The sequence below is a fragment of the Vulpes vulpes genome, chromosome X (genome assembly GCF_048418805.1).
Source record: "Vulpes vulpes isolate BD-2025 chromosome X, VulVul3, whole genome shotgun sequence".
Lineage (NCBI taxonomy): Eukaryota > Metazoa > Chordata > Mammalia > Carnivora > Canidae > Vulpes > Vulpes vulpes.
Window position 1 is genome coordinate 52,636,814 of NC_132796.1, and position 19,909 is coordinate 52,656,722.

Below are 19,909 nucleotides of genomic sequence, written 5' to 3' on the forward strand. Positions count from 1 at the left end.
TTACGTTTTTTTTTTGTTTTTTGTTTTTTTTTTTTAGATTCTACATATAAATGAAATTATACAGGACTTGTCCTTTTTTCTATCTGGCTTATACTTAGTATAATGTTGCAAATGGCAGGATTTCCTTCCTTCACGTAGCTAAACATTTCATTGTATATCTATACCACATCTGCTTTATCCATTTTACCTGTTGATGGATACTTAGATTACTTCTATATCTTGGCTACTGTGAATAATGCAACAGTGAACATGGGAGAGCACATATTTCTTTGAGATCTTGATTTCATTTCCTTTGGCGTTATAACCAGGAGTGAGATTGCTGGATCATATCATTGTTTTATTTTTAATTTTTTGAAGAACCTTCATAATGTTTTCCATAATGGCTTACATTTCCACCAACAGTGTACAAGACTTTCCTTTTCTTCACATCCTCTCACATTTGTTATCTCTGATCTTTTTGATACAAGTCAAGAGTACTTCTTTTTTTTTTTTTTACTTTATTTATTTAAGTAATCTCTACACCCAATGTGGGGCTCAAACCCACAGCCCTGAGATCAAGAGTCGCATGTTCTTCTGACTGAACTAGACAGGCATCCCAAGAGTACTTCTTGAATTAACTTTCTCTTTCAGCAGCCTAATCTATTGACACCTTCTCTTCAACCTATTAATGTTCTCGAGCCTTTGCCCATCTTATTTTTTTTAAGTTTCTTTTTTTTTTCTTATTTGTTCATGAGACACACACAGAGAGAGGCAGAGACACAGGCAGAAGAAGAAACAGGCTCCCTGCAGCGAGCCTGATGTGGGACTCAATCCCAGGACCACGGGATCATGCCCTGAGCCAAAGGTAGATGCTCAACCACTGAGCCACCCAGGCGTCCCAAGATTTTGCCCATCTTAAAAAAAAATACTCCATCAACCACAATTTCTTGTCTAGCTATTTCCTGCTTTCCCTATTGCCCTTTCCTTTTGCCAAATATCTTCAAAGGTTAGTCTGCACTTCCACACCTCACCTTCACTTTTTTAAATTGGGAAATACTTCAAGCAAACTAGACATATAATAACTAAATAATATAATGGGGCACCTGGGTGGCTTAGTTGGTTAAGTGTCTGACTCTTGATTTCCACTCAGATCATGATCTCAGGGTCATGGGAGAGTCTGCTTGAGATTCTCTCTCTCCCTCTCCCTCTGCCACCCCCTCCACTCTCTCTCTAAATAAATATATCTTTAAGAAGTTTTTAAAATAGTAATATAATAAACACCCATGTACCCACAACTCAGTTTGTTAAATATTAACTTTTTGACAAATTTCCTTCCTATTTTTTAAAGAAGTAAAACATTACTGTTATAGTTTCAGTATCATGTGTAGCTATCACTTCCCTATTTCTCTCCCTTTCTCTCCAGAGGTAATCACTATTCAGACTTTCAGTCTTTCTTATTTCCACATGTTTTGTTATTGATAATATATATGTATATATCCTTAAAAAATATGTAATCATAGGAGATGTGGAATCAATGACCACCAATGAATCCTGTCTCCCTGAACCCACATCCCTGGGTAGTGTCCTCCCACATGTGGTCATGTGATTTGCTTTGGCCAATGGAATAACTGCAAATGTCATACACACAGGAACTTGAAAAGCACTTGTACATTGAAGCTTGCCATCATATGAAGAGGTACAAACCTTCTAAAGAGGTCACATGGAAGAAAATCTAGGTACACTGCCTGGAAGCCTGCCAACTGCCCGGCATAGGTGAGGTCATCTTAAATCATCTAGCTCCCACCAACTTGACTGCCACAGCATGAATGAGCCTAGGCAAGACTAACAGAAGAAATGCCTAGCTAAGTTTAGTCTAAACTATCTATAGAATTTTGAACAAATACAATGAATGTTGTTTTAAGTAACTGGTTTTAAAGTGGTTTAGCTCTGTCAGTGGTATCATATGAATCATATGGCATATCACAAGCATATATCACAATTCACTTTTTTGTTTCTTTATAATGTGATTTTCCCTGTTTACACATATAGTTGTAGTTCATTCATTTTAAATGAACTTCCATAAATAATTCCTTCATGTGACTATACCACAATTTATTTACCCATTCACTTACTAATGAACACTTGTGCTTCTAGTTTTTCACTATGAGCAATATCATAATGAACATTCTTGTATCAATCCTTTTGCACTAGATGTGGAATTACATGGTTAAGAACACCTTAAACTTTGCTACATAGTGCTATGTTGCTTTCCAGAGAGGCTGTACAGGTCCTCAATCCCTTATCTATCATTTTGAAATCCAAAAATCTCTGAAAACTGGAAGAATTTTTCATAAATTTGGCCTTTTCCCTTTGTTTATGGTGTTCTGGCATCTCCCATTATTTAAACGTTTTTCATTTTAATGTAACCAAAGTTATTAATCTTTTCCTTTATAGCCGTACTTTACCTTAAAACCACTATAAACCAGCTTCTGAACTATAGCAGTCCAATAAAACTGCTCAGTGAGGCCACCAACCGTCATTTATTTATTTATTTATTTATTTATTTATTTATTTATTTATTATTTTTACCAACTGTCTCTTAAAAGACAAATCTCGGCAGCCCGGGTGGCTCAGTGGTTTAGTGCTGCTTTCAGCCCAGGGCCTAATCCTGGAGACCCGGAATTGAGTCCCATGTCAGGCTCCCTGCATGGAGCCTGCTTCTCCCTCTGCCTGTGTCTCTGCCTCTCTCTCTCTCTCTCTCTCTGTGTCTCTCATGAATAAAGAAATAAAATCTTTAAAAAAAAAAGCCAAATCTCATGGACATGTTCTAGTAAGGCTGAATAACTAGTTGACCTCTGCTGTATTTCATATTAATCACCTTTCCTACATTAGAAATTTTACCTCCTTTAGCGTCTTTGACACTACTATCATCTTGTTTCTCTGAATCTCTCTCTCTCTCAACCAGCAATTTGTACACCATTCGTGGGAAATGGCAGTGTGCAGTGGGATTCGGAGTCTTAATAAAAATTACTGAGAACAAAAAAAAAAAAAATTACTGAGAACGCATGCTCTCTTGTGTAACCATGATATGTATAGTAGGTATATCATTAAAAACTTAGTGTGCAAGAATGTTTTTTTTTAATTTTTATTTATTTATGATAGTCACACACAGAGAGAGAGAGAGGCAGAGACATAGGCAGAGGGAGAAGCAGGCTTCATGCACCGGGCGCCCGACGTGGGATTCGATCCCGGGTCTCCAGGATCGCGCCCTGGGCCAAAGGCAGGCGCCAAACCGCTGCGCCACCCAGGGATCCCAGTGTGCAAGAATGTTAATAAGTAATTTGCAAATGGATTCTATACAAGAGTGATGTGACATTTATGCCAGTGAATTTAGGAGATTAAATCATGTATCTGTTTCCCCCCTCTAATAATTGTTATGTACTTTTCTCTCCAAGTCCCTTTTTCTTCCTTAGACTAGCATATAGTTAGCTGCTGATTAAGGGGTATCTTCTCAAGAAGGTAAATTTATTTTTTAAAAGATTTTATGTATTTATTTATGTGTATTTATTTATTTATTTATTTGAGAGAGAGAGAGATATCACGAGCAGGGTGGAAGGGCAGAGGGAGAAGCAGACTCCCTGCTGAGCAGGAAGCCCAATATGGGACCATTCCAGAACCCTGGGATCATGACCTAAGCTGAAGGCAGATGCTTAACGGATCGAGGCACCCAAGTGTCCAAGAAGGTAAATTTAGTCAGAGCATTCACAATACAAACATGAAATACAGCTTAATATTATTGTGCAACATTTTGCATCTATCACAATAATAATTATTCTAGGCCAAAATCATCAATAAATGTTAAAAATTAGTGGGTGAAAGTTTGATGAAAAACAATATATTTTCAAAATATCCCTCCATAAATTACTTGTTTATTGCAAAGGGAAGAATAGCAACTTTACAGTGGAGAAACCTGGTTGACTTTAACCAGCTGATCAAAGCTAACATTACCAGTAATGGCACAAACAGGTATCATGTGCCTCCTGATATTACATCCTGAAAAGGACACAAATTTCTTCTGTGGTATTCCTGTCCAAAATGCATAACTTGAATTTCACAATGTGGAAATATCAGATAAATTCAAAATGAGGGGAATTCTACAAAATAACTGGTCTGTTGTAAAAACAATACCAATGTCATGAATAACAAAGAAAGACTGAGAAACTTCTCCAGATTAAGAGAAACTCAATTTGATGGTTCCTCAAAAAGGTAAACATAAAATGACCATATGATCCCCCAATTTCCCTCCTAGGTATATGCCCAAAAGAACTGAAAACAGGCGCTCAAACAATACCTTTAACAGATATGTTCATAGCAGCACTATTCATAGGAGCTAAAAGGAGGAAACAATCCAAATGTCTATCAATGAATAAATGGATAAACAAAATGCAGTGTATCCAAACAATGGATTATTATTCAATCATACAAAGAAATGAACTACTGATACATGCTACAATGTGGACTAACCTTGAAAACACTATGCTCAGTGAAAGAAGCCAAACACAAAAGGTCACATATTGTATGATTCCATTTGTATGAGAGTTCAACATAGCTAAATCCACAGAGACAGAAAGTAGACTGGTGGTTACCAGAGGCTGGGTGTCAGGGGGCAGGAGGGTGGGCAAGGAGAGAGGCAAATGGAAAGATGCTACTTAATGTATATGAGATTTTATTTTGGGGTAACGAAAATGTTTTGGAATTTAATAGAGGTGGTGGGTGCATGTACTGAATGCATATTGGTCATTCCCTTTAAAACAGTATTATGTGAATGTCACCTGAATTTGGGGGTTTTGGTTTTTTTTTAAGTTTATTATTTTTTTTAGTAATCGCTATACCCAATGTGGGACTCGAACTCACAACCCCAAGATCAAGAGTCATGTGCTCTTCTGACTGAGCCAGTCAGGTGCCCTGAATTTTTAAAAAAAATAAACTAAAAGAGACATGACAACTCAATGCAACTTGTTACCCTGAATTGGATTCTGGACTAGACATTTTTTTCTTTTGCTATAAAGGACATTAGTGGGACAGTTGGTAAAATTCAAATAAGGTCTGTAGGTTAGATAATAGCATTGTGCTGATATTAATTTCCTGATTTTGATCATTGTACTATAGTTACGTAAGAGAATGTCTAATTTTTTTTAGGAAAAAAGCTCTGAAATATTTTAGGGGTAGAGAGATATTATGTCTGTAAATTGTGTGAATCAGAAATCATTGGAGAGACAGAGAAGACAGGAAGGAGAGGGGAGAATGATAAAGCTAATGTGCATAAATATTTACATGTGGGGAATCTGGGTGAAACATATAGGGTAATACATACACTATTTTTTATAACTTCTCCATAAGTCTTAATTATTTCAAAATACAAAGTTTTTCATTGTGACAAAGAGATATTTGTAATTTCATGTTCACAAAAGCATTATATGCAATAGCCAAGACATGGAAACAATGGATAAAGAAAATGTGACACACACACACACACACACACACACACACACACAGAGGAATATTATTCAGCCATAGAAAACCCAAGAAAACCCTGCCATTTGTAACAACATGGATGAACCTTGAGGGCATTACATTATGTGATGTAAGTCAGACTGAGAAAGACAAATACTATATGACTTTACTTATATGTTCAATCTAACAAAACAAAACAGCAAACTCATAGAAAAAGAGAACAGGGACGCCTGGGTGGCTCAGTGGTTGAGCATCTGCCTTCAGCTCAGGGCATGATCGTGGAGTCTCCGGATGAGTCCCACATCGGGCTTCCTGCATGGAGCTTGCTTCTCCCTCTGCCTGTGTCTCTGCCTTTCTTTCTCTCTCTCTGTCTCTCATGAATAAATAAATAAAATCTTTTTTTAAAAAAGAAAAAGAAAAGATTTGTGGTTATCACAGGTGGGGGAGTTGGAGGGAGGTGGTGAAAAGGTATAAACTTCCGGTTATGGAATAAATAAGCAGTAGGGATGTGATATACGACATGATGACTATAGCTAACACTGCTGTATGGTATATCTGAAAGTTAAGAGAGTAAATCCTAAGATTTACTCATCACAAGAGGAAAATAACCCATATTTTTCCCTTTCTTTTTCTAAAAGATTTTATGTATTTATTCATGAGAGACACACAAAGAGAGGCAGAGGGAGAAGCAGCCTCCCCGCAGGGAGCTTGATGCAGGACTTGATCCCAGGACCCTGGGATCATGACCTGAGCCTAAGGCAGATGCTTAACCACTGAGCAATCCAGATGCCCCCCCCCCCGCTTTTTTATCTATATGAAAGGATGGACATTGGGCAACCCGGGTGGCTCAGCGGTTTAGCGCCGCCTTCAGGGCGTGATCTTTTTTTTTTAATAATACATTTATTTTTTTATTGGTGTTCAATTTACCAACATACAAAATAACACCCAGTGCTCATCCCGTCAAGTGCCCCCCTCAGTGCCCGTCACCCATTCACCCCCACCCCCTGCCCTCCTCCCCTTCCACCACCCCTAGTTCGTTTCCCAGAGTTAGGAGTCTTTATGTTCTGTCTCCCTTTCTGATATTTCCCACACATTTCTTCTCCCTTCCCTTATATTCCCTTTCACTATTATTTATATTCCCCAAATGAATGAGAACATACAATGTTTGTCCTTCTCCGATTGACTTACTTCACTCAGCATAATACCTTCCAGTTCCATCCACGTTGAAGCAAATGGTGGGTATTTGTCGTTTCTAATGGCTGAGTAATATTCCATTGTATACATAAACCACATCTTCTTTATCCATTCATCTTTCGATGGACACCGAGGCTCCTTCCACAGTTTGGCTATTGTGGACATTGCTGCTAGAAACATCGGGGTGCAGGTGTCCTGGCGTTTCATTGCATCTGAATCTTTGGGGTAAATCCCCAACAGTGCAATTGCTGGGTCGTAGGGCAGGTCTATTTTTAACTCTTTGAGGAACCTCCACACAGTTTTCCAGAGTGGCTGCACCAGTTCACATTCCCACCAACAGTGTAAGAGGGTTCCTTTTTCTCCACATCCTCTCCAACATTTGTGGTTTCCTGCGTGATCTTGGAGACCCGGAATCAAGTCCCACGTCGGGCTTCCTGCGTGGAGCCTGCTTCTCTCTCTGCCTCTGTCTCTCCCTCTCTCTCTGTGTGTGTCTCTCGTGAATAAATAAATAAAATCTTTTAAAAAAAGGATGGACATTAACCAAAATTAGCATGGTAATAATTTCACAATATAGGTGAATCAAATCATTATGCTGTACACCTTAAACTTACAGAGTGCTGTAGGTCAATTCTATCTCAATAAAACCAGGGCAGGGCAGCCCCGGTGGCGCAGCGGTTTGGCGCTGCCTGCAGCCTGGGGTGTGATCCTGGAGACCCGGGATGGAGTCCCACATCGGGCTCCCTGCATGGAGCCTGCTTCTCCCTCTGTCTGTGTCTCTGCCCCCTCTCTCTGTGTGTCTATGAATAAATAAGTAAAATCCTTAAAAATTTTTTAAAAAACAGGGCAAATATAAAGTGTTTTTTTTAAATCATACTGGAAGTTACCTCAGTGGGGGAGGGGAGAACATACAGTGAGCTTCTGGAGTGCTAATAATTTTTTATTATGACTCTGAGTAGTGGTTATACAGGCATTCATTTTATAATTATTTGTTAAACTGTAAATATACACTGTATGAACATTACACAATTTGAAAAGTAAAAGAAATGAATAAATATCCTTAACATAAAAATGAAACGTAACAGAATGCTGTAAACATATGCTTGTCTTTCAAAAAAAAGGTATTCTTACAGACCCAGGTTCTTTTATGATGATTGGTAAGACATAAGATACCTAGAAGCACTGCCCTGAAAGACTGGGTAATGATGGATACTGTGCTTCCCTAGACTTTCTCCTACTTTTCTGGCCAATCCTTTTATCGTTCCATTTCCTCTGACTCATCCCCCTTAAATGTCTGAATGTCTGTATTCTAGGTCTTATCCTCAATCCTTTTCTGGTCTCATTATCCAAATTCTCATTGAATGACTGTACCAATTTCCATGGCTTCAACTAATATCTATAAACTGACAAATTCCAACTCTCATAAATTTTTTTAAAAGATTTTATTTATTTATTCATGAGAATACACACACACAGAGAGAGAGAGAGAGAGTCAGAGACACAGGCAGAGGGAGAAGCAGGCTCCATGCAGGGAGCCTGACGTGGGACTCGATCCCGGGTCTCCAAGATCATGCCCTGGGCTGAAGGCGGCGCTACACCGCTGAGCCACTTGGGCTGCCCTCTCATAAATTTTAAACGCATATATCCAAGTATCTAAGTACTATACATCTTTACTTTGATATCCCACAGGCTCTCAAATTTAATGTATACAAAAGTGATTTTATAATCTTCTCCATCCCTCACAAACCTCAAATCTTGTCCTCCCAAATTCCTTGTTCAAGTCTGGAGAAGAGAATTCACCCTTTCCATCTGTCTCAATTAATCCCCATATACAGTCTTTTGGAGCTTCTTGACTTGGTCCTGAATGTCTCTCAAATCTTCCTCCATTCTCTATACTTCAATAATACAAATTTTTAAATGCTTAAAAATGTTTTTTAAATAAAAATTTAGGGGATCCCTGGGTGGCTCAGCGGTTTAGCACCGCCTTTGGCCCAGGGCCTGATCCTGGAGACCCGGGATCGAGTCCCACGTCAGGCTCCTTGCGTGGAGCCTGATTCTCCCTCTGCCTGTGTCTCTGCCTCTCTCTCTCTCTCTCTCTGTCTCTCATGAATAAATAAATAAATAAATAATCTTTAAAAAATAAAAATAAAAATTTAAAAAATCTGCTCCCATCTATCTTCACTGCCATTGTGTAGATTCAAGCTCTGAAATTTTTTGTTTGAATTATTCTAGTAGCTACGTAATTGATCTTCATGCTTCCTGTTTTGTCTCCTCTATTAATGCAGCTTTCACATGGCCATAAGATTAAATTTTCTAAAGTGAAAACTTGATCATGACTACTCTACTTAAAGTCCTTCAGGGGTTTCCTATAGCTTCAGAATAAAGTCCAAATGCCTTGGCATAACATGACCTACAATACTTTTCTTGGTCTAGCCCCTGACTCTCCCCAGACTCATTTCTAACTACTCTCTCCCTAACTACTCTTTACTCCTGTCATTCTGAATTATTTGCAGATCCCTGAATAAGCCAGGCTCTCTCATTTTTGTCCCTTTGCCTTAAATTCCTTTTCCTGTAATATTTCACTTTGTTAACTACTACCTTTCCTTCAAAACATAAGTTCGTCATCATCTCTTCTAGGAAGTCTTCCTTAACACTCCTCTAAAATGGGTTAAATACATCTCTTCATTCTTTCATGGTATAGTATGCTTACTTTTGTCACAGCACTTATCACATGGTGCTATAATTATCTGTTTACCCATATATTTCTCACACCAAGCTGTGAGTTTCATGAGGACAGGGACCATTGCTTATTTGTCTCTGTATCCCTGGGGACTAGGATAACACCTGGTACAAATAGGTACTCAATAAATTTCTGTCAAATAAAATTATTCATTATGGTCAAGGGGCCACACAGTGCTGCAGGCAATAATGGTAATTCAAGGAATTCAAGTTGATTGTCTAGTCCATTTAGACTTTTGAGGATGCTATTAAAAGAATTATGAATTTTAACCTTTGTATACTTAATCTTATTACATAAATGATGTGTCATCTGAAACAGGCAGAGCTCAAAATAAAAAGCAACAGTGTCACTGGCTTTTAATGGAATCGGAGCAATATTTATAAAAAAAATTCACTAATGGTTACAGGTTAGATATAATCAAATATGCCTGCAAGTACCCATACCAAAAAAACCTTTTGAGTCTGTCCCTCCCACTGTACTCCCATTGTAGTATCTTAGTCTGGGTGCCCATCATCTCTCTCCTAATTTACCATAATAGCTTCTTGTATTGTGGTAAGTACTGTCTCCCAAAATACATGTACACATGGTATCTTAGAAAGCGACCTTATTAGGAATACAGTCTTTGCAGATGTAAGTAGTTAAAGTTATACTGGGGTACCTGGGTGGCTCAGTAGTTGGTTGGGCATCTGCCTTCGGCTCGGGTCATGATCCCAGAATCCTAGTATCGGGTCCCACATAAGGATCCCTGCTAAGCGGGGAGTTTGTTTCTCCTTCTCCCTCTGCCCCTCCCCCTGCTCATGCTCTCTCTCTTTCTCTCTCTCTCTCTCTAATACTCTTTCTCTCAAATAAATAATCTTAAAAAAAGTCATACTGAATTAGGGTGGGCCCTAAATTCAAGTGTCACTATAATGCCATGTAAAGACACACAGAGAAGAAAGCCATATAAAGATATGGGTCTTTACAGGCAAGAAGCAAGGAAGAAGACCACATGAAGAAGAAGGCAGAGATCTGTATGATGCAGCTACAAGGAAAGGAATGCCAAGGATTGCTGACAGCATCTGAAGTTAGGAAGAGACAAGGAAGGATTCTTCCCTAGAGTCTTCAGAGGGAGGATGGCCATGCCAACACTTTGATTTTGGACTTCTAGCCTTCAGAACTGTAACAGAATATATTTCTATTGGGTTTTTAAAAGATTTCACTTATTGAGAGAGAGAGAACATGAGAGTATGTGAGTGTGTGAGAGAGTGAAAGCATGAGAGAGAGCAAGCAGAGGGAGGGGCAAAGGGAGAGGGGGAGGCAGACTCCCCATTGAGTAGGGGGCCTGATTCCAGGACCCTGGGATCACAACCTGAGCCAAAGCTGATACTTAACCAACTGAGCCACCCAGGTGCCCCTGGAATACATTTCTATTGTTTTAAGCCATCCAATTTGCAGTAATTTGTTATGGCAGCCCCAGGAAGCTAATACATCTGCTAACTGATCTCCCTGCCTTGGCTTGCTTCCTTACAATCCATCTTCTACACTGCCACTAGTATACATTATTATTTCACTCCTCTATTTAAAACCCTGTCATGATTCCCCCCCATGCCAATCTTTGTAGCCTCATCTCTTGCTACTCCCCTACACAATCCCTATACATTAACAACATACTACTTGAAGTTCTCTCCAAATACTATGCTCATGAACACTGCTGTGCTTGTCTATACTGCTCCCTCTGGAACACAGCCCCTTCACCATCAAATTTTTCTTCTTTATATCTCGACAACCTAGTATGCAAGGAGTGGCAGTAATGAAGATATAATGTTTTTTAAGGGAATTTGGTTGTGAAGGCTGAGAATCTGTTGTCAGTAACAAATTTTGAAATCAGAGATTCAGGAGCCTACTCTCTAACATACACTGTTAGAAAGGGATCCCCTACTTATACAAAGCCATTCCCCAATGTTCTATCATTGGTCCTCTTCTGTTTTCCCTCTACTATTTCCCCTCTTTGGGATGGCATCCATTCTTATGGCTTCAAATACCACCTATTATAATTGAGACAAGGACATCCCTAGTTCTATTATCTCTCCCAAGTTCATACTTTGGGAAGTTGTCCCACAGCACACTGATGCTCTCTTCCTTTTTCTTCTGGTCATTTTTTTCTCTGTATGTTTAATTTTGGATAGTTTCTTATGCTGGTACATTATGTTCACTAATCTTTTCTTCAGGAGTATCTCATTCGATCAAGTATTTTTTTCTCAGACACTGTATTAATCATTTCTAGAAGTTTAATTTCAGTCTTTTATATCCTCCATGCCCCCCCAACATGATCACATGATCATGTTCTCCTCTACATTACTGAACAGTATATTCATAACTGTTTTAATGTCCTTATCTACTAATTTTATCATCTGTGTTATTTCTGGGTCTGTATCTGTTGACTGATTTTGCTCATATTTTCCTGCTATGTATACCTGATCATTTGTTATTAGATGCAAGGCATTATGGACTTTATATTGTTGGGTGCTGGATTCTTTTCTTTATTGCTCCTTTAAATACTTCTAACCACACAACAGTCTGTAAGGTAAAACCACACAACAGTCTGTAAGGTAAACCACACAACAGTCTGTAAGGTAATAAATACTATCTCAAATACTGGTTTGTAGTTTTCCCAGCAAACTTAGTGGGGAAGCCTTGTGGTTTCACATCTTCATGAGTAAGTCTCAGAAAGTGAAGTGCTTTCCCCAAGATTGTGCAAGAAGTCACTAACAGTCACTCAAAGACAGCTTTTTTCCAATGTTCCTGGCTCAATCCACAATACTCGATGCTTAAGGGAACATGACCACTTGATAAGTTTGTAAATGCCATGTTTGATTGCAAAAGTGTCAGAAGGCTACTTAAATAAATATTTTCAACACAGAATCCTTATGATAAAATGTAGTTAATATCCTCAGTAGAAAAAAATTAATTTGGAGCTTTTATTAACTCCTTATTTTCTTGTTAACTTATATTTTGCATTTACTATATACATTATATGAATAAAATAATCATTAAACCAAAAGTAAAAAAAAAAATACTTCTGAGATTTGTTCTAGGATACACGTAAGTTACTCAGAAACAATTTAATCCTTTCAAGCTTTCTCTTAAGTTTGGTTAGGCAGGACCAGAGCAAACTTTAGTCTAGAGTGAATTTGTCTCCACTACTGAAGCAATATTCCCCTTTCTTTCTCTCTCAATGTCTCCATCTCTCTCTCTCTCTCTCTTTCTTTGAAGGTCTCTTCTTTTTTGGTACTATGCCCTGCATATGTTAGCCACTTCAACTTTCTTGAATTCTCAACTCTGTCTCCTAAACTCAGAGAGACTGCTAGGCTCTAGTGAGGTTCCCTCTCTCTGAACTGTTGTCTCATATATTTCATACAGTTTTACAATTAAGGCCAAAGGGTAAATCTGGTCCTTCTTACTCCACCATAACCAGAAGCTTAAGTCCTTACCCTTTTGAAAAGATTAGTGTATCTACTGTGAGAAAATGGACCGTAGAAGGGTAAAAGTAGAAGCAAGGAGACTAGTATTATTACAAAAATCCAGATGGAACTGATCAATTGGGACTAGGATGGTAGCAGTAGAAATGTAGAGAAATAGATTCTGGGTGCATTTTTATTTGTTGTTTGAGAGTAGCACATGATTCTATTACTTACCATTAAAACTTCAGCATAGTACCTGACCCACAATAGTTGTTTAATAAACAAAAGGCACTATGTCACCTCCTCCCCACACTGATTAGCTCAAAGATAAATAATAATGGTCACTGTCCACAAGAAACTAAAAGTCTAGTGCTAAAGAAAAGATCTGATTATGTTTCCCTTTTGGCTCAAAAGCCTTTTGATGGCTCCTCATTATTTACAAAATAAAGTAAAAATTCTTCAGTCTGTCATGCAATGTCCTCTTTAGTGAACTTTTTTACTAGCCCATCTGCAACTGAATCCCTACTGTGCTGAACTCTTTCACTCTAATCTCACCAGACTACAAGTAAATAGGTATTGAGGGAACAAATAAATAACATTATATAAAAAATACAGGATGAGCACCGGGTGTTATATGTTGGCAAATTGATCTCTAATAAAAAATATACATATTTTTAAAAAGAGACAAATAAAAAAACAAGGTATCAAAAAAATACAGAGTTCAAATATTTTCTAGTTCTTGGTTGTATCTTAGGAAGATGTTAAATTCAGAAAAATCACCATCTTACACCAAGTCACAGCTACTTTGAATTTTTAATAATTTGGAACAGATTATTTATCTTAACATTTGGCTCCTCTTTTCAGATATCCCATTCCTGTCTGTAGCACCACAATTCTTCCAGTCTTTTGGGTAAAAGCCCTGGCCTTATCTTTGGATACAGGGTTCAAAAATAGATCTCTCATTTATTCTATCATAATGTGTCTCATTTATGCAGTCTTCTTCAATGCTATTGGGGTCACTACCATCCAGGATCTCATTGCTTTTTAACATGATTACCATGACAGATTTCTAGCTGGTATCCCTTTACCGTTTCCAGTATGCCTTATACATAACTATTGAAAAAATCTTCGGGATGCCTGGGTGGCTCAGTGGTTGAGTGTCTGCCTTTGGCTCAGGTCATGATCCCAGCATCCTGGGATCAAGTCCTGCACCAGGCTCTCTGCAAGGAGCCTGCTTTTCCCTCTGCCTGTCTCTGCCTCTCTCTCTGTGTCTCTCATGAATAAATAAATAAAATCTTTAAAAAAAATATTTCATCATGCCATGCCCTCGCTCAAGGAACCTCAAAAGCTCGCTAACTGCAGCAGGTAAGAACTCTTCAGCTTAATTTTGAAAGTCTCCTATTATCAACTCACCTTTGACTAACACAGTACTATCTTATTTCCTGTTACTCTCACACTTGTAATTGCCAATACTGTTACACCAATTTCCTCCTCACTCTTCCTGGATCACGCCAGGCACATTCCCGCCTCCGTATCTTTCTTCATAACTGTTTCCTTTTCTTGGAATACTCTCCCTTCACTTCTTCCTGTATCTAAACCCTCTCTTGTTTCATAACCCACTCTAGTCCCATCTCTTCCGTGATGCCTTTTTAAATTACTGTAGCCTTGAGCACACAAGGTATTTGACACTATAGATAGCTCCCAAAGCACCTGGCATAGCCCTGGACATAAAGAAACCAATAAGGATTTTCCCAAGCTGATGGGTATATAAATGAACAAGAATAAAATTCATATTTAATGAAGATAAACTCAATCCCCTTCACTGGCTCCTCAATCTCTGCCTACTTCTTAAATACTAGCATAGTACTACCTACTTCATTGAAGGCTGTTGTGAGAATCAAATATATAAGTACACATAAAGTACTTAGTATAGGGGCACTTGGGTGGCTCCATCGGTTCAGTGTCTGCCTTCGGCTCAGGCCATGATCCTGGGCTCCTGGGATGGAGCCCAACATCGGCTCCCCACTTAGTGGAGAGTCTGCTTATTCCTCTCTCTCTGCCCCTCCCTCACCTCTCATTTTCTTGCTTTCTTTCTCTATCAAATAAACAGTCTTTTTTTTTAAGCACTTAGTATAGTGCCAGCCACAGAGTGGGCTCTCAGTAAATGTCAGCCTAATATTACTATGACACACTCACCACTCTCCAACTTGTTTTACTGTCAATAGTCTCATTTTAGGTTAATGGTCTCACCACTGACTAGGCCTCCACACCGGGGCTGTTTAAGGCTATTCTGATACCCTTTAATGGCTTTGAGCCCTTAGCTCCTCTCATACTTTCCATATTCACTTAGTTAGCAAATGCCTGTCAATTCTTCTGAAATACCTCTGTGAATCTATCACTTCCTCTCTTCTGTTCAGGACCTCATTTCTCTCTCGAGACAATTCCAACAGCCTTCTAAACTTGTCTCTCTTCCTTTGATCTTTCTCCTACCCCGTCTATTCTTCACAATGTAACACAGTTCACTTTCCCCTTTAAAGCTCTTCAGTGGCCAGTGGCTACCAATTATACTTCACGGTTTGGCATGCAAGGCCCTTTTGTGCTCTGACCTCTACCTACCTATCCAATTTCATCTTCTATCAATTACTTATTCCATACTTTTAGTTCACCTATACAATCTATTTTCAGTTACAAGAATGGGCCATGCTGTTTTACCACAGCATGCCTGGGTAATTTAATATCTTCTGAAATACCCATCCTGACCTTGTAAACTTTGTAACTGCTTACTCATTCTCTGTCTCCATTTAATTACCACCTCTGTGAAGATGTCTCTAATCTCACTCTCCATTGTTATACTTTATTACATTTTCTATGTTTATGTTTCCCCTACTACTAGATTTTCTTTATTCCTTAACAGCAAAAGCCATGTCCTATTCATATTTTTAATCTCAACATGCTGCATAGTGTCTTGTACATTATAAGAGGGCAATAAGTAATGACTAAATAAACCTCTTTTCTAATTGTATTTCACACTATCCAACCAGTTCTATGAATACACATTGCTCTTTCTAGCCACTCTTCCTTGCCTCTGCCAGTCTCTGTGCCTGCAATGTTTCCCATCACTTACTGAAAACCTATTTGCCAACGGCCAGAACATTCTCATCTCCTATTGCTACCTTTTCTGACCACCATGGCTGGAAATGATCCCTTTCATGTTCCCCTTTCTATTATAGCATGAGATTTTAGGATGAATAAGATGCAAAGATTAGTAAGATCTACCCTTCACCTTAAAAACTCTGTCACTGTGGGCGCCCATAACCCAGGACAGGGGTTCTCAAAGTTTAGCAAACAGAAGTATCAACTGCGGGGATTGTTCAAAATCTTTGGGGCCCACCTCCAAAGATCCTGATTCAGTAACTAGGCATGGGACCTGGGAATTGACCTTTTAAACAAGAATTCCAGGTGATTCTAATGAAGATAACATGGGTCTGTGCCCTTTGGAAGGTTCATGGACCCTGATATTACATGACATGAACTGTGTAAATATATACATATATGTGCATTTTTAAGGGAGAGTCCAGTTTATATTCCATCATCTATAACCTCCAAAAAAGTTTGAAACTTACTTATCCAATGGGAAACAAATATATTAACTGACAAGGTACAAAACAATTAAGCTAAGTGCTAGTACAGAAATACAAATAAGGTGCTAGGGGAACATAAACCAGGGAACAATTAAGTATGCCTAGGGTAGCTAGGAAAAGCTTCACATTAGAGCAATACTTCTTTTTAAAGTTTTTATTTAAATTCCAGTTAATTATACAGTGTAATATTAGTTTCAGGTGTACAATATAATGATGCGACACTTCCATACAATATCTGATGCTCATCACAAGTGCATCCCTTAATCCTCATCACCTATTTAACCCATTCCTACACCAGCCTCCTCCCTAGAAGGCATCAGTTTGTCCTCTACAGTTAAGAGTCCGTTTCTTGGGGCACCTGGGTGGCTTACTCAGTTAAGCATCCGACTCTTGATTTCAGCTCAGGCCATGATCCCAGGTCATGTGATGGACTCCCACACCAGGCTCTGCTCAGCAGGGAGTCTGCTTGAGATTTTCTCTCCCTCTTCCTCTGCCCCTCCCTCTGCTCAAGTATGCTCTCTCTAAATAAATAATCTTTTTTTTAAAAAAAAAAAGTCTATTTCTTGGTTTGCAACACTTTGAAGGATATTCCAAAATGAGTACAAGTTTGTCTAGTAGAATAGAAGAATACTAGTATATGTAAAGACACAGAGATACAAAAGGGAAGTTTTACATTCAATATATATAGAATATTTGTGAAAGGAACACATATTCCTCTCAATACACTGTATTGAGACTAGAGACTTTGTGTGCCAAGTTAAAGAATTTAAACGTTATCCTGTATGTAACAGAAACAAGAGGGTATTTTTAATTGGGGTAAAATTCACATAACATAAAATTCACCATTTTAACCATTTTAAAGTGTACAACCATTTTAAAGTGTAGCTTCCAGTACATTCACTTTGCTGTGTAATCATCACTCAAAAAGAAACCATGTGCCCATTAAGCAGTCACTTCCCATTGCCCCCTTAGCCCTAAGCTCTGAGCAACCACTAATCTGCTTTTCATCTTGTCTACTGTAAGTATTTCATATAAATGGGATCACATAGTATGAGGCTTTTTTCTGTCTGGCTTCTTTCATTTAAGTTTAGGTTTAGTTCATCTGTGTTGTAGCATGTATCAGTTCTGCATTCATTCCCTGTTTTGGCTGAACACTGTTCCACTGTATGAATATAACACATTTTGTCTACCTGCCCAACAGTTGATGGACATCTATGTTGTTTCCACTTCCTGACTATGATTAATAATGCTGTTATGAACGTTCACGTACAAGTTTTCATTTGAAAACCTGTTTTCAGAGTGTTGGGATAGAGGGAACTTTCCTTGACATCTTAAAAGCCATCTACGAAAAGCCCACAGCAAATATCATTCTCAATGGGGAAGCACTGGGAGCCTTTCCCCTAAGATCAGGAACAAGACAAGGATGTCCACTCTCACCACTGCTGTTCAACATAGTTCTGGAAGTCCTCGCCTCAGCAATCAGACAACAAAAAGACATTAAAGGCATTCAAATTGGCAAAGAAGAAGTCAAACTCTCCCTCTTCGCCGATGACATGATACTCTCCATAGAAAACCCAAAAGCCTCCACCCCAAGATTGCTAGAACTCATACAGCAATTTGGTAGCGTGGCAGGATACAAAATCAATGCCCAGAAATCAATGGCATTTCTATACACTAACAATGAGACTGAAGAAAGAAATTAAGGAGTCAATCCCATTTACAATTGCACCCAAAAGCATAAGATACCTAGGAATAAACCTAACCAAAGAGGTAAAAGATCTATACCCTAAAAACTATAGAACACTTCTGAAAGAAATTGAGGAAGACACAAAGAGATGGAAAAATATTCCATGCTCATGGATTGGCAGAATTAATATTGTAAAAATGTCAATGTTACCCAGGGCAATTTATACGTTTAATGCAATCCCTATCAAAATACCATGGACTTTCTTCAGAGAGTTAGAACAAATTATTTTAAGATTTGTGTGGAATCAGAAAAGACCCCGAATAGCCAGGGGAATTTTAAAAAAGAAAACCATAGCTGGGGGCATCACAATGCCAGATTTCAGGTTGTACTACAAAGCTGTGGTCATCAAGACAGTGTGGTACTGGCACAAAAACAGACACATAGATCAATGGAACAGAATAGAGAACCCAGAAGTGGACCCTGAAATGTACGGTCATCTAATATTCGATAAAGGAGGAAAGACTATCCATTGGAAGAAAGACAGTCTCTTCAATAAATGGTGCTGGGAAAATTGGACATCCACATGCAGAAGAATGAAACTGGACCACTCTCTTTCACCATACACAAAGATAAACTCAAAATGGATGAGAGATCTAAATGTGAGACAAGATTCCATTAAAATCCTAGAGGAGAACACAGGCAACACCCTTTTTGAACTTGGCCACAGTAACTTCTTGCAAGATACATCCACAAAGGCAAAAGAAACAAAAGCAAAAATGAACTATTGGGACTTCATCAAGATAAGAAGCTTTTGCACAGCAAAGGATACAGTCAACAAAACTAAAAGACAAACTACAGAATGGGAGAAGATATTTGCAAATGACATATCAGATAAAGGGCTAGTTTCCAAAATCTATAAAGAACTTATTAAACTCAACACCAAAGAAACAAACAATCCAATCATGAAATGGGCAAAAGACATGAAGAGAAATCTCACAGAGGAAGACATGGACATGGCCAACATGCACATGAGAAAATGCTCTGCATCACTTGCCATCAGGGAAATACAAATCAAAACCACAATGAGATACCACCTCACACCAGTGAGAATGGGGAAAATTAACAAGGCAGGAAACAACAAATGTTGGAGAGGATGCGGAGAAAAGGGAACCCACTTCCACTGTTGGTGGGAATGTGAACTGGTGCAGCCACTCTGGAAAACTGTGTGGAGGTTCCTCAAAGAGTTAAAAATAGACCTGCCCTACGACCCAGCAATTGCACTGTTGGGGATTTACCCCAAAGATTCAGATGCAATGAAACGTCGGGACACCTGCACCCCGATGTTTCTATCAGCAATGGCCACAATAGCCAAACTGTGGAAGGAGCCTCGGTGTCCATCGAAAGATGAATGGATAAAGAAGATGTGGTTTATGTATACAATGGAATATTACTCAGCAATTAGAAACGACAAATACCCACCATTTGCTTCAACGTGGATGGAACTGGAGGGTATTATGCTGAGTGAAATAAGTCAATCGGAGAAGGACAAACAGTGTATGTTCTCATTCATTTGGGGAATATGAATAATAGTGAAAGGGAATATAAAGGAAGGGAAAAGAAATGTTGGGAAATATCAGGAAGGGAGACAGAACATAAAGACTCCTAACTCGGGGAAACGAACTAGGGGTGGTGGAAGGGGAGGAGGGCGGGTGTTGGA

General features: G+C 38.7%; 1 protein-coding gene across 5 annotated transcripts in view; it reads right to left on the reverse strand.

Annotated features, from left to right (window-relative positions):
• SNX12 (sorting nexin 12) overlaps window positions 1-19,909 on the reverse strand; it is a 172,152-nt gene that overhangs the window by 78,870 nt on the left and 73,373 nt on the right. The window contains exon 5 of one of the 5 annotated variants that reach the window (XM_072744063.1): window positions 6,699-7,202. The exons of the other annotated variants lie outside the window; for them this stretch is intronic. Within the exon in view, the coding sequence (XP_072600164.1) occupies window positions 7,101-7,202 (102 nt within the window). The 3' untranslated portion in view covers window positions 6,699-7,100. Of the gene's footprint in view, window positions 1-6,698; window positions 7,203-19,909 lie in introns of those variants that run through there. 5 annotated transcript variants of the gene reach the window in all.